Raw genomic sequence first — 16,289 nt, forward strand, 5'->3', positions numbered from 1 at the left:
GACCTGTCAAAAAATGGTTTAAATCGTAGAATGATATATTATTTCTGAAGACGTGTTTTGGCTTTGTTGTAAGTTCGGCATTTTATCAATTACATATTGTTCTGAGTGTACATTACATTTCAAAAAGTATTTTATGTTATTTTTTCGAAGATATTGGCTAATAAATATGAAGGGCACTTAGCTATTTTGTTCAGTATATATTAGTTATATACAATTTTAGGAAAGCTTTTATTTTACAGATTAAAAACGTCCCAATAAATCTTTATGTAATATTTGCATACATTTTATCATGAAATATTGTTGAAGTTCACCTTCCGGCAGGACATATTGTAAAGTTTTAAATGTTTCATTTCGTTGCTTTATTTGCTCGACTTTTCGAAGAAAAAGTAAAGCTATTGCTCTCGCCCCAGCATCGGAGTCGGCATCGCTATTGGTTAAAATTTTTGATTAAGTCAAATATATTTGTTACTATCAAAGCTATTGACTTGAAACTTAAAATGGTTATTTACTATCAAAGTCTACACCAGGAGAAACAATACCCATAACTCTGATTTGAATTTTGATGGAGTTATGCCCCTTTTTGACTAAGAATTTTTGTTAAAGTTTTTGATAAAGTCAAATATCTCTGTTACTATCAAAGCTATTGAGCTGAAACATAAAATAGTTTTTTACTATCAAAATCTACACCAGGAGAAACAAACTCTAACTCTGATTTGAATTTTTACAGAGTTATGCCTCTTGTTAACTTAGATTTTTTGGTTAAAGTTTTATAAAGTTTTTACTGGCAAAGCTCTAATTTAGAGTCAAGCAATGAGAAAATGTCAAGTGCGCTGTCTTGCGGACAGCTTTGACTTGTTTTAATTCGGGTTGAGACTACTTAACCAAATATTTCTGATTTCTTGTTAAGATAATTTTCTTTTATCTAACTAATGCAGTTTGATCATACAGATGCTTCTCAGTTTAAATGTCACAAATATATTTTAAAGATCCAAAGGTCGCAGTAAGTGCTATGAAGTATAAATAAACATGATCATATTGCCTACTGAAACCTTGCATATAAAAGGGTATTATTTATCAACTTCATCAATGTTTTAATAATAAACCATTCAATTACGTAAATATTTGAAAAAAAAAAAAACTTTGCCAAAAAAATATTCTTTCAATAAAGTTGTGACTTGCGTCTGTGTTCATATTCAGGAAATGTAATATTGTTAATAGCATTTTTATATATCTACCAGAACCAATCGTAATTTCATTTTTGAATTAGTTCTAAAACTGGAGAAAAACACATTTCTTATACTATGTGATATAAAAGGGAAGTAATTTCATCTACAAACAAAAAGGAAACTTAATTTGGGTGCATGTGACCTTGACCTTTGCACATTTCATATTGTTTATAATGGTGAATATTTAAGTGGCGTCGTTGAAATATACCAACAAATATTGCAAGCCAATATATGTATTATGTAAGAATGATGTCGGCTGTATGTTGGAGTCGCTAAAACATGTACATGTACTTGTAAACTCATGATTACAGAACAATATTCAGGTTTGTTAAATAATTCGTTTATGTGAATTTTTTTATATATCTATCAGAACCAATCGTAATTTCATTTTTGAATTAGTTCTAAAACTGATTTACTGAAGAAAAACATATTTATTATACTATATGATATAAAGGGGAAGTAATTTCATCTTCAAACAAAAAGGAAACTTAATTTGGGTGCATGTGACCTTGACCTTTGCACATGTCATATTGTTTATAATGGTGAATATTTAAGTCGCGTCGTTGGAATATATCAACAAAAATTGCAAACCAATATATGTATCATGTAAGGAAGATGCCGGCTGTATGTGGGAGTCGCTAAAACATGTACATGTACCGGTACTTGTAAACTCATGATTACAGAACAATATTCAGTATTGTTAAATAATTCGTTTATGTGAAATTAGCAGAATAGCAGCATAGAGCAATGAGTTCATATAAACATTCGGAAATATTTAACTGCTTTTCTATATGAAAACTCATCTAGGTTATCGGCATATAACAATTTTACTTGGTTTGATATAAAACTTTTAAAAAAGGTAAAATTTCTTGTTTAAAGTGGGTAGTGGACGAAAGTCCCCACCTGTAATGGATGGAACAACTTATTTCCAGCGGAGCCCACGGCAGGTGTGATATTTACCTTCCCAGCATATATTCTAGACCGATAGTACTGGAAAAAGTACCAGTACTGAACACTGGTCTGGATATCAGCCGCAACCTTGAATCGAACCCGGACCGCTGTAGCCCAGTCTGCTAACTTCTGCGCCACTCACTCTCTATCAATAGAGAGTTTAAATGCACAAAGGACATACTCTAATTAAGTAACGTATGTACTAATAAGCTGCATCTGGCGAAAGAATGCACTTTAAAGTAATTTACATAAAGAATTATTCAAAAGTCATTTTAAGATGCTTGTTAACTAAGCACAGTAACCTAATACTCATTGTGTAACTTTGAAAAGTTTGCCAATCTTAAGTGTTAATGTAACGTAGATTTTGGTGAAATAAATGGTACGATAAACAAAGCATGATATACTAGTACTCAGTGGTAGACAGTCATTGCTCAAAGTGTGGTAAATTGTGGGAGAAGGCATTTTATTCATTAAAATTATGTAAAAGCGACTTGTAATAAGAACTCACAAATATAAATAAAATCGAATTATACATATGTTATGCAGTACATTGTTTCAAAAGTAAATATAAGTATCGGTACATATATTACCATGAAAGCATGCTGAAATAAAACAAGAGGACTGCCTTACGGGTGCAGATGCTCATCTCATTTTTTTGTCTCTGTATAATAGAAATATTGTCATACCCATGATATTTTAAGTTCAAAAGGGGTCGTAATTCTTGCAAAAAACAATGTAGAGCTACTGTACTTGCAGCTTTAAACGGCGAATAACTGCTCTAAGTTTTAAAGCAATAACTTTGACCGTTAATGAGAAAAGTTGACCTAAACGCAAACTTTAAGCAAGAAATCTGATATTTTCTAAGTCCAAAAGGGGTCATAATTCTTGCAAAAAGAAGGATTGAGTTATGTTTCTTGCTTTACAGAGCCAGTCTTTGATCGTTAATAAGTGTTGCAAGTTTTAGAGCAACAGCTTTGATAGTTTAGGAGAAAAGCTGACCTAAACACAAAACTTGAACAAGAAATTTGATATTTTCTTTATCCAAAAGAGGCCATAATTCTTGCAAAAAGCAGGATAGAGTTATGTTTCTTGTTATACAGAGTCAGTTTTTAATGGTTAACAAGTGCTACAAGTTTTTAAGCAATAGCTTTGATAGTTTAGGATATAATTAACTTGACCATAAAACTTAAATAAGAAATTTGATATTTCTAGTCCAAAAGGGGCCATAATTCTTGCATAAAAGCAGAATGGAGTTACGTTTCTTGCTGTGCAGAGTCAGCTATTAATGGTGAACAAGTGTTGCAAATTTTAAAGTAAAAGCTTTGATAGTTTGGGAGAAAAGCTGACCTAAACATAAAACTTAACCAGGTAACGCCGACGCAGACGCCAAGGTCGACGACGATCAAGTGATGACAATAATTTTCAAACAAGAGCTGTCACAGAAGACAGCGCGCTCGACTATTTCGATGCTTGATAGTAAAACTTGGAATATCTGAGGAAACTGGAGCTGTCACAAGAGTGATTCCAATGGTGGATGAAGATATTGCACAATAGCCTGAGTCAAAAATATTAAGTAATAAGAGAGGTAAAGATAAAGTGTATCAAACACTATATAAGTATATTCTAAGCAAAAAGGGGGCATAATTCATTAAAGATTGGATGCACCTTGTGTCATATGATGTGGGTGATGATGTGGAACAACTTCTTTAAGTTTGAATTAAATATGCATTTCATAATTATAACTGAGATATAGTGAAAATGCATCAAAATTAACCTTAAATTCTAAGTAAAAGGGGCTTAATTCATTAAAAAAAAAACTAGAGTTATGCACCTTGTGTCATATGATGTGGGTGATGATGTTGAACAATTATTTTAAGTTTGAATCAGATCCATTCAGCAATAACAGAGATAGAGTGAAAGTGCTTTAAAACTTTAACCTGAAATTCTAAGTAAAAAGGGGAAATAATTCATGACAAAATTATGCCAGAGTTATGCACCTTGCTTCATATGATGAGGGTGATGATGTTGAACAACTATTTTAAGTTTGAATCAAATCCATTCAGTAATAACACAGATAGAGTGAAAGTGCATCAAAACTTTAACCTGAAAATCTAAGTGAAAAGGGGGGACAAATCACGAAATTTTGGTACCAGAGTTATGACCTTTAGGTCAGATGATGTGGGTGATGATGAAAAATAACTATTTTGAGTTTGAATCAAATCCATTAAGTAATTACAGAGATAAATAGAAAAAAGAGAAAGTGTAAAAAACAAAAACTTTAACCAAAGTTGGGACGCGGAAAGACGCCGACGCCTGGTCGAGAAGGATAGCTCTCCTTACACTTCGTATAATCGAGCAAAAAATCAGATGAGCCAAAAAGGAACCCCATATTCTATAACAATGCTTAAGATATCTGTGTTAAATTATATACAAACATTTAAATATGCAGACAAAGGGAATATACAACTATCAAAGATCATATGTTGTGCTGTACATGATATATATTGATGATAACATAAGTGCCAACGAGCTGAGGTCTGATTTAACAAGTACATAATACGGTAAATATTAACCTTTATGTCTATAGTATTGATTGTGACCATCTGCTGATATGTTTTCTATATAATTGAACAATCCCTTACGCAAGTAGGGTACCACAAACCTTTTGACAAAAGCTTTGTAACGATCAACTGATGCCAGTAACGTAAGTACTATTTAGACCACTGAATAGAAAGTAATGTCATTTTGTGTTTAACAATATGGTTCAGACAACTACATTCTATAAAAGGAGATAATTTAAAAAATGAGCGAGATAGACTCATCATTTAATACACTTCAGTTTCTTTCAGTGGTCTTTATCGTTGTGTGAAATTTCAACAAAAATGATTGGTTAAATTTAGAGTTATTCTTTGGAAAAGAAATGTTATATGTAAGTTTAATAAAGGGAGATAATTCAAAAAGTAAGCTAGATACATTTATTGTACTTGTACAAAGCACTTTTCCTTAATGTCCTTAATCTTTTTATGAAGTTTGAATGAATTCCATTGATCGCTTTTGGATAACATATTAATAGTATCTATAGATGACTTTTCTCAACGTAAATAGATAAAGTGCACGACCTTTGACCCTAATTTCAGACATTGTTTCTATTTGTCATGTTCTGTTTTAGCTTTGCATCAACTCTAAGTGACTAAAAATAGTTTCATAATACATTTAGGGTACAATTTTCCAGAAAAATTGCCAGTACATAATCATTGAAAAAAAAGCTACACAAAAAAGTTGTAAAATCAGAATTTTATAGCATGACCTTTTGACCCCTCTAATTTACATAAAACATCGTTATATTTTTTGGAGACAGCTATCAAAGTAACCGGTAAGGTTCAAGCTTCAACAAATATGTTGTCTTCGGGCATTAACATGCCGGCCCTCATAAAATGATTTCTAGAGCACTTTTGTCACTAAAACCACGAGACTAAAATGAGCTATTGATGTAAAGATACTCACGCTTTGATGACCGCTACACAAAATTAGTGATCCGAAATGAATAAAACATCTTTGTTACTTTTGAAAGTGGTTTTCACATCTTTTGTTATTTCTAAATGTTACATGAAATTACGTAATGATTAAAAAACTACAAGATCTACTTGAAGCGCAAAATAATAGCAGACATGGTTATGCTGTACTGTTGAGGTAAAGAAAAGTGTACACCCCTAAGGCCGCCACCTCTTCCACTTTCGCCCTAACCCTCTCAGCACCGGCTTATATGAAACTCTGTTCTTAAAGTACACTGATGCGTGTTGCAGTTGTTTCCTTACACAACAATGTTATATTTAACATATGGATAATACATATCAGCATATAGTATAAGAAATATTGTGTTGTGAATTTAAACTAAATAAGATGTTGATTTTTATCACCTTAATTAAATTTACATTAAATTTGTTTTAAGGATGTCGTCTACGTTACTGACATCCGGAATGACAACCTGTACACATTTAATAAAACAACTGGCAGTATAGAGTCATCAGTTTTGAACCTTTCTCCTCCAGAAACAATTTACGGTGTAGCTACATATGGCGAATATAACCAACCTCTTAAAGACTCAGGTAAGAAGTAACATTCTGAAAATATGTATAATGGCCATCATTTAAAAATTTTGTTATGAACGATTTCTATCGAAATGTATAGCTCTTCAATGCATCTCAAAGTCAATGCGTAAGGCATGAAATAAAATGACAGCCAATTCGTGTATATTGAGGATTTTCAAATACATTATAATCCTTGCTTTCAAAGATGTTATTCTTCCCTGTGGGATAAGACATTTTCCCGCTCGCATATATTGTCAGCTTTATGTGGATTAAAGCCAATGTGTTTATATAGAATCTTGTTTGTAATCCTTATATAAGAGGGAAAAAATGATGTTCTTTGAATATACTCATATATTCTGATTTCGTTAAATAATAAAACCTGCTGATCATGGTCTGCACTGTTCGCTATTCAGTCGAACACTCCTTTGCTGCCCAAATTGAATGATGGACCAGTCCATTTTAGAAATTTAGCAGGGTAAGAGTTAAAGGGAATTCCTATAGTTTTTAATGCGCATCTTTCTGCGCAGCCGACACTTTCTATGGAAAACTGAACTGAAGTCAACATTTGTTGAAACATGTTACAGACAATCTTAAATATGAGGAATCTTGAATGAAATAACATTTTTGATAAGTTATATCAGTAATCAAATGTTGATACTGGTTTATGTTGTATTGACAAGTATCATGCCTGACAGGTATCTTGCTATTTTTGTGGTTGTGTTTTCACATCGCATTTTAGTATAAAGACAGTGTTTTTCATATAATGTAAGATAATTGACTTAGTACTGATAAGACAATATCACCTTTCAGATTATTTAGTATGCAATTATAGAAAGAATTAAGAATTTTTAAAACTTTTTTTAAACTTTTAGCAGACATACATGTAATCAATTTGGGCAGGTTCGCGCCATTTCCGTCCGAACAAGTGTTTGTATTCTAGCGGTCTTAACATAAAAAATAGCCTGGTGACCCATACATTTTTAGCCCTTTTTATGCTCACAATACAATTATCTATACACAAGAAAAAAAGGAAAAAATTCTTTGAAAGAGTTTTTTCAAAATTTAAAAAAATATTCTTCACTATGGGTATTTTTCATTGAAAAAAGTTCACAAAAGTAAATATGAAACAATATTTTATTTCATTTGTACCCATCTTTGTAAGGATAGAGTATTACAGATATGACTATGATATCAAGTAAGTATATGATAAAATCTGTAATAAGAAAAAAACCGTATTGTGCTGCCTGGATGTATATTTTGGTTGGTATTTATAAAAAAGCAGAAAATTATGAAAATTAAAAAAATCGCTGGCAGTTTCAGCAACAGTGGGTGTGTTCAAAGCAATTTTTCACAAAAACAAGCCTGGTGACATATTATTTTTATTTGTTCATTGTTTTCAGCACACATTTTCCTATCATATATATGAATTTAAAAAAATTCTATGAAAGGAAAAAAATTATCGGATTTCTCTTTAACTATTGTGTCCAATGTTTTGTGGAATGACAATACTTTACAGTGAATGTAGAGTAAAACATGTTTAGTACCTTTCAGTTGTAATATTTTTTGTTATGCTTACGAAGGTCGGTGGTTCTACTCAGGTGCCCGCTCGTGATGAAATAATGCACGAAGGGGCACCTTGGGTCTTCCTCCACCATCAAAGCTGGAATGTCGCCATATGACCTATACTTGTGCCAATGCGACGTAAAACACAACATTTTTTGTTCACTATTCTTATCTATTTTCTTTTATCATTGCAGATTATTGTGATACGAAAAAATGTGACCACCTTTGCATATCCGAAGTTAATACTGCCACGTGCGTATGTTCAGAGGGATACAAGAAAAACACAACGACTGGGGCCTGTCAGGGTATGTGTACTCATGTAGTTTCAATGTACTAATAATACTGTATCTATAAAATATCTAATATATATATAAACATCTTACAATCTGACTAAAGTACATCTCCTATATTACGCTACGCATAGGATCTGAAAACGACCTATTCATTGCCTTGTTCTGACGGCTCTTTCGCTAGCCAATCAGAGCCTAGCTTACAACATCTTGCAAATCTACATGTAGCATTGACTTTTGATATTTACAATTCTTATGTCGTAATGTATCAGATAGCCGGTTAGCTCAGTCGGTAGGCCACTTGCTTTGTAAGCGAGGGGTCCCGGGTTCGAATCCTGGAATAACCGCATATTTTTCTTATCCTTTGACAATCGAACACGTCGTCTGATTGGATAACATAAAAATAGCAATAATGGAAATCCAAAATATACAGAAGACGAATGTGAATGGGTCGTTCTCAGATCTTCGTTTAGAAGATCAAGTACTTTAGTCAGATTGAAACATCTTATTAATTCATATGAATTTTATTTCTTGATCTTATCGGGTGTTTTTTTTTTTCATATGTTAGTTGTATCAAATTTCAAAATTGATATTTTTTCAAATTATTTTTATTTCTTTAGAAAGCGAAGACACTGCAGGATTTAGTTTTTCTTTCCGAAAAGATACTGCGCGCTTTAGTTTTTTTTCCATTAGTATTTAAGTAAAGTGCACGAAAGATAATTTGAACAATGCATATTATTTGATCTTACAGTAATTTACAAAAAGCAAAAGCAAGCCAGAAGTACATCAATTCGTAAAATTCAGAAACCAAAACAAAGGCAATGTAAATATAAAACAAGAAATAAACTTATGCACGGGACTGATGTTAGAACGTGCGAATATTTTTTTCTAATTTTGATGTAAGAATGTAATACGGTTAATTATAACAAATATGAAGATTTTTCGTCAAATATCTTTTGTTTCGCATTTTCAGAATCTTTTGCCAATTTCCACAAAGCAATTGTCATTGCAAATTCGACACATATTTGCATGTGGGACATCCGATCGTTTGCCACGCATGCTTATGTTTTAGTATGTAAGTTTACTGTCATTGGATTGCCTGATCCTACTCCGACGGCATCTGTTTCATCAACGCCACCACCGCTACCAACAGGTAATTTAAAGTTAATTGTGTACAATAAAGAGACAATTTTTGACTTTGCTTTGGACAAACGTATCCTTATATCCAAATTGTAGTGATATTTTGTTGTAAATTCTAGAGTATAGGCGATGTCGTTCAACATTTAATTTGTACTTATGCTTGCACAAATGTACGCCATTGTTTGCAGCAGCATTGTCTTACTTGAATCTGAAGTTAATGATTTCATTTCATCGTGATATTATAAAATTATATTTGTTTTACCGATTTTAGCATCACCTAGAGATATGATCAAACTGTTCGATCTGGACATTGAAAACAGAAATGTCTTTATTGCCACTGCGGGCAACAAGTTATATAAAAGACCAGTAGATTTGCCGATAGAAAACGATGCCAAAGAAGTGATAGCTCAAGCAGCTGGAGTGATAAGTGGTATGCTTTCATTTTAACTATAAATTAGTATATTCTGACCTATCTTGATTGTTATATTTGTTTATTCCTCCAATATATTCAATTCTAAGGGTTTATTTCAGTACATTTTAATGATTTCTGTTTATCCTTTAGCCTGCTGTCGGCAAGTGCAGGCTAAGATCACGTGCAAGCTGACCATGGTCTGCACTGTTCGCTATTCAGTCAGTAAATTTTCAGTGAACACCCCTTTGATAAACAAGAGGCACTGCTTGAATTGCATTATAGACCAGTCCATGTTAGAAATATAGCATGGTAAAGGTTAAGGTACATTTAAAAAAAAAACATTGAACTTTCTGTTAATCATTTAATTTGGAAACTGGTGCACCAATATGAGTGGTGATCGGGCGGTCTTTTACTAATATTGAGGTTTAGACCTGCGAATCTTTCGATCGCAATATATGATTATTGTTGCAGCAAGTTTATTTCAAGTTCTTGATTTTCTGATTAGGCTTGGCATATGACACCAGTTACTCTACAAACTTATACTGGTCTGAATCAAGCACAGGCAACATTTGGTTCGTGGATGTCGATACAAAATCTACTAGAAGGGTTTCGATAGATGCAAAACTAACTCTAGTAAAACCAAGAAATCTTATCATTCTATCAACACTACGGTAAGCTATACAAGGGAAATTCGAACGAAAGAGTGTCTTGTTTAAAAAACTGTTTTGTTTATTGAATGATATTATTGTTTAATTTTGATATCAAGTTGAGGTATTGATTTAAGAAATGCTTATGCTGTCATTTGTATGGTGGAAATAAATTCGTTTAGTCGTTCGTTTGCAAAAAAAGCATACTTAGTATTTTGTAATTGTATAAAGAGTGAAAAGCTATTTTATAACTTTGTTTTGCAAATTTATATACGATGATTGAGCATGTTTATAACAACACAAATTATTGCAAAAAAATGCCAGGGTTATATAGTAGTTTGCTAGTAAATGAATTTAAGTACTTCTAAATTTATGAGAGCAAGAATACACCTATCTTCATTTAACTCTTTCTTCCTTTGTAATCATTCTTCTTTTTATTTAAAAGACGGCTAGCGTGGGTGGCAGGCAATCAAGGAAATGAATCTATACAGACAATGACTGTTGATGGAACGGATCTAAGGACAGTTGTCACAGGATTAGCGGATGTAACCTCTCTTATTTATGATAATGAGGCACGGTTGTAAGTATATTTCTTAAGCAGAATTCTTCTTGCAAAAATATCTGTTACAATATTGTCATTCTCTATAAAACATTTTCTTTACCAACATCAAAATTCGTACATAGATTCGAAGAAAACATCAATGCACTGCCATTAAACTTTCGATCCAGTAATTTATTGGACATTATTTCACAAACCTGAGGCTACTAAGATGTTTTCATAAAAAATATTCTGTAATAGTCTTAACATGTAAAAGACTCAACTTATTTTATAACAATGCATCGGCCAGTTCCTGAAATAACGCCAGAAGATGAAGTTGGGGTCTTCTTCCACCATCATAGCTAGAAAGTCCCATATTATTATTGTGTGTGTAAGGTAAATCAAACCAAAATGACATCAAAAGCTATAGTGAGTAGGTTATAGGAAAAAGATGTTTCCTTTTGTGAAGAAAGCACCAAACTTTGTATGTAACTATTTTGAAGAATGCTGAATCCAAAAAAAGGAGGAGACACGCTGTTCGCTAACCTCAATTAGCTTAAAATGAGGCCCCAAAAAGGGACCTATATTCTATGTGTTTTAATCATATATTTTTGTAAGCAATGTCCAAAGGGTTAATTTATAACCTAGATAAGTAACTATTATTGACATAATATTTATTTAGTTACATTTTATACACATTTAATATATAGGACACTGACAAATGACATAGATGAGGCCCTAAAAGGGGGAAAATCGTTTAAAAATTTCATTTACAGGATGACTTTATTTTTTAGTGTGAATTATTTATCACTCTTGTAAACAAAACTTATTTTAGTATTTTTAAAATTATATCAAAATATTATTTAAACATTCTTTACATTTTGAGGTTCATTAAGGGTATTTTATAAAACAAGTTCACATATAGGTACATACTGTAATTCATATAATCAACTTAAGTTTACAGTACTTATACTTTACATGGAGTACCGATAGTTTAATTTCCCTATGAATATTATTATTAAGCATTCAAAAGAGTAGCTAAAGAAGGGGTTATTTTGTGTTTTTCTTGTAAATTCAATAACTAATGTAAATTCATGTAAAACGTATTATACAAAACATAATTTCTATGTTTTTCAAGACAATTAATGACTTCAAGCTAAAGAATACGATCATCCTTATGCTTTCTTCACAACAAAAGAATATGGAATGTGAGCTAAATGTATTGTTGTATTTATTATTGCTAATTTATATACTATATTCAATGATTTTAGTTTATTTGAATTTGATTAAGATTTCAAGTTTTAGAATCAGTCTAAATTCCGCTTTCTTAAAAATAGGTAAAAATAGCACTGGTATTGTATGATAGATTAACCTTTATACGGTTTGAACCAACGACCTTCCTATTGATCTGACACACTTTTACCACTAGACGGTCTCTCTCACTGAACCACTCCAAAGAGCAGTGATTTCCTGCAGACACCACAAGAACGCAAATAGTTACATATCAAAATATGTTTAAAATGAAAATATGATACAGAAATAAAGAAAGTCATACCAAATAGAGTTAGATGTAAATTTTTTAAGGTAAAGATTAATCGATTAGTTTATAAACAATGTCTCCTTAAAATGTACTGAGCTACAGTTATTTTGCATATTAAGCCTTCTGATAAATAACGAAATAGTGTATTTTCTGTCTTAGGTTCCAAATCAGCCCATATAGTAATAATATGTATCTGATAAACTTACAAAAGTTGAAAGAAAAGTTACGACCAGGATACCCTAAACAAACAGCTTTTAATTTTAAGTGTAACAACCCTTTCAATATTTAACTAAAACTGTAATTTGCCAGTATTTCACTCTCTAGCACACATGCCTTCAAAATGTCTAAGTACACAGGATTGGCTTGATGCATTTATATCTGACTTTGTATGTATTCTTGTAGTTACAGTGATGAGTTTCCTCCAACTTATAGCAGCTAATTATGAAGCATATTGCATAATTAAAGCTAAGTACCAGTTCTCTTGACCATTTCCAGTTGACAGGATTAGCAATGTCAATGCATGCTATAAATGCCTGTCTACAACCTGCTTGATATAATGTTATTTGCTGCATACGTGAACATCTCTCAGGGGTTTGCTTTCATTACGTCTAATTGCTTAAGAAAATTGTTCTCTGGCTTCATTTTGATATTTCTTTGCATGATAGAACAACCTATCCTTCCAGATGTCATGTGCGTTTCTTGAATCTTTAAAAACGGCATAACCATAAGTAAAGATATCCTATGCCTTGCAAACGTATTGAGACAGTATCACAACAAGATAATGCATTATAAAGAATGTTAGCTTTAAGTCTACGTTCTTGGATGTGTCTTTTCCTGTTGGATTTTTGTCCTTGTTTTTATGCCAAAAAGACGGCTTGCTACGGAATTAGTCAGCATGTACTAGAACTGTTTGGAACAGTCAAATGAAGCTACAGCTTACAACTAGCAAACTGTTTTACTATAGAAAATACCAGTGTGTATCAGTATTGGTTGCTCGTAAAATTATCCCCTTGTGGTTTTGTTTTTATGCATCTGTGGCAAACAAATGTGTACCTTGTCGCACGCATACCAGCTAGTGCACCACATGTTGTGACTTCAAACTTTTGGAACAATACATGATCATGTTATAAACAAAGGTATCAAGCTGTAAGTCAGTAAATGGTGCCAGATACCATTCTAGTTCCAAAAGGAAATAGACAGCATGAAAATATCTAAATTACCTGATGTTCACATTTCTAATATTTATATACGAAGCCATGTTTGGGGAAAGACATTAAGGTATGAACATACTAAATAGCTGGCCTTCTATATTCTAGATAAGGTTGACAAATTTCAAATGGCTACAGCACAGAGCAGGACCCGTTTTAAATGTCTGTAGCTTATATTTTTACATTTTCTTAAAGAATATTGTCAGTGCTGGAAAAATAACATCAAAAGAAAATTGGGGCTCATGTACTTCGATCAAACAAACAAATTACAATATCATTTAAAAATGATACTCCAAATTGTATGACCTACATTTCCATAATAAATCTGTCATGCTATCATATTATTGCGAAAATGCTTCCTATATGTCAAGGATAGATCTATTATGTAATTCAGCAAAAATATAAAAAAGGAAGGAAAAAAGCTCTACAGAGCAATGTAGGAGGACTTTTTGCATGCGCCATTTTGCGATTACCATTATATTTTTTTTTCCGCGCCAGTTTTCTATCTAGTTTCTGTATACCATAAATGTGACCCTTGCATTGCTTAATTCTGTTGAATCTGGATTGACCAGTAATGACACTTCACTTTCATTACTATGTACACTTCATAGAACCATCAAATGCCAGTGCAATAACACATTCATGAAAATATAAATTTGTCAAACAAATGTATTAGAGAAGAACTGGAAAGCCTATTAGAATTCTTAGATATCTATTGAATGGGTGTAAATATAAGTTTCTTTTATTTTATGGGTTTTTGGATGAGTCATTTGATTTGAAAACATGATTATTTCATATACTGTTATGTAACATAAAAAATGGTCCATTGAAAGGCCTCTCTTTTTTAGATAAATCTATTGCCCTAATAAATCCAGATATATAGGTTACCTCGTGGACCTAAACATATGAATAGTTTTACTTTTTTGATATTATATATATAAGATCCATGAATTGTGTTTCTTTACTTATGTTAAGTTCAGTAATATGATATTTTAACAAATGAAATAATAATTTGCCCTTAAAATATGACTTTTAACAATTTTCCCTTGAAGGACCTCGTATTGTTTTTCCTGAGTCATGTGTATTGAATGCTTATAAAATCTAATTGAATAAATTTTGTTTCAAGGGTTATAATTGGTTAAGGTAATGAATAAACATTTTTGAAATTGTTCTAGATATATTTAATAGAAATAAAAAAGGTAGTTCCCCTTTGGGGCCTCATGTTTTGGTCTATTCAAGCCAACAAATCGTATGTGTAGTCCATTCCTGATCCAGTATACTTTATAATACTTAAATACAAACTTTCATTCTTTCTTCGTAAGAAACATCTTTTCACTCGCAGTTTTGAAATTAAACATACAGTAAAATCTGATTACCTCCCTTTTTAGTATGTATCTTGAAAAATAAGAGTATTCTGTAGTAAACTTTGTATATTTGTCAATACCAAATGGTTGTTTGTCTATGCTAGTGATATGTTATCCATGTTTAGATCATATGAAACATTACTTTATAGATAAATTTCAATTCAAAAGACTTTAGTAAAAAAATATTTTTTTCAAGACATTTTTACCTCCCTTTTATAAACTGATTTAAAAGGAGGTTCCAGGGCAGATATAGCGTGTCTCCTCCTCTTGTAGGATTTGGGATACCTTAAAGTAATTTCATGCAAAATTTGGTGCTTTCTTCACAAACGGGAACATCTTTGCCATTTTTTGTTCCATATCTTACTCGCTACTAGGTGATATAACGAGAAACCAGTAACTTCAACGTTAATTGTAGTTTTGGTACAAGAGAGTGAGTTTAATTTTTATATTATTGAAACGGGTATGATTTTCATTTAACTTTAAAACAAATGGTAGGTTTTTCTGTTTCAGGTTTTACTTTATAGCGAACGGAAGTGTACACCAGTTATCTTTGAATGGATCTGATCAACTGGCTGCAGTTCTTGAAGACAAAACTGCTTACTTGCTTCTCCACTATAACGTATGTTACATGTGTATGTTCTACGAGAACACAGCAAACATCTTTACTTTACTTCACATTGAAAAATATTTCGTCAAACGTTTACAATACCCATCCATCTTTTCCCAACTCGTAAACAGGTGTATTTAGTAAAATTTGAAATTATCTGGTTATCAGTTTATAAAATTCGTAAAAAAATAAAAATGTATCTAGACATAGATCTATCAAATAAAGTATAAAATGTCAATTAACAAAGCATATAAGCAATATAGAATGTATACATTTAGCAAAGCTTTATGATATGTCTATTTCTGGTTTCAGTAAAGTTTATATATTGTTCAAACGCTATGTGTAAAACAAATTTTAATCAACAATGATAAGCATTACTCTTAGAAAAGTCTTGACATGGTACATTCGTGAAAAATTAGATCAAAGACAAACACTGATGGAATTTAAAACTGTCTAGGAGGTACGTCTGTGTGGTGTAATCAGCTAATATATATCCAATTAGCGTTCGTTTTCAGAATTATTTAGCTTGGGTGTACACTGACCCGAGGTACGGCAACGTTTGGAAGTCTAAAAACTATGGTACAGACACAACAGGAGTGCATGTCATTCTTAGTAACACATCATCGCTGTTAGTAGACATGAAAGTGCTTGATATAAAACCGAAACTCGCCGAAGCAGCAAGTATGTAATGACATCAATAGACTTCACAATCACT

The 16,289-nt window shown here is 32.0% G+C and overlaps 1 protein-coding gene across 1 annotated transcript in view; it reads left to right on the forward strand.

Moving 5' to 3' along the window:
• Nucleotides 1–16,289, forward strand: part of LOC123548443 (low-density lipoprotein receptor-related protein 4-like) — a 49,249-nt gene that overhangs the window by 18,210 nt on the left and 14,750 nt on the right. Inside the window, exons 5-12 of the mRNA XM_053546414.1 lie at nucleotides 6,127–6,283; nucleotides 8,023–8,133; nucleotides 9,092–9,271; nucleotides 9,530–9,688; nucleotides 10,176–10,341; nucleotides 10,763–10,897; nucleotides 15,478–15,586; nucleotides 16,090–16,255. Coding sequence (XP_053402389.1) covers nucleotides 6,127–6,283; nucleotides 8,023–8,133; nucleotides 9,092–9,271; nucleotides 9,530–9,688; nucleotides 10,176–10,341; nucleotides 10,763–10,897; nucleotides 15,478–15,586; nucleotides 16,090–16,255 — 1,183 coding nt within the window. The remainder of the gene's footprint in view (nucleotides 1–6,126; nucleotides 6,284–8,022; nucleotides 8,134–9,091; nucleotides 9,272–9,529; nucleotides 9,689–10,175; nucleotides 10,342–10,762; nucleotides 10,898–15,477; nucleotides 15,587–16,089; nucleotides 16,256–16,289) is intronic.

Source organism: Mercenaria mercenaria, chromosome 6 (assembly GCF_021730395.1).
Source record: "Mercenaria mercenaria strain notata chromosome 6, MADL_Memer_1, whole genome shotgun sequence".
Classification (NCBI taxonomy): Eukaryota; Metazoa; Mollusca; class Bivalvia; order Venerida; family Veneridae; genus Mercenaria; species Mercenaria mercenaria.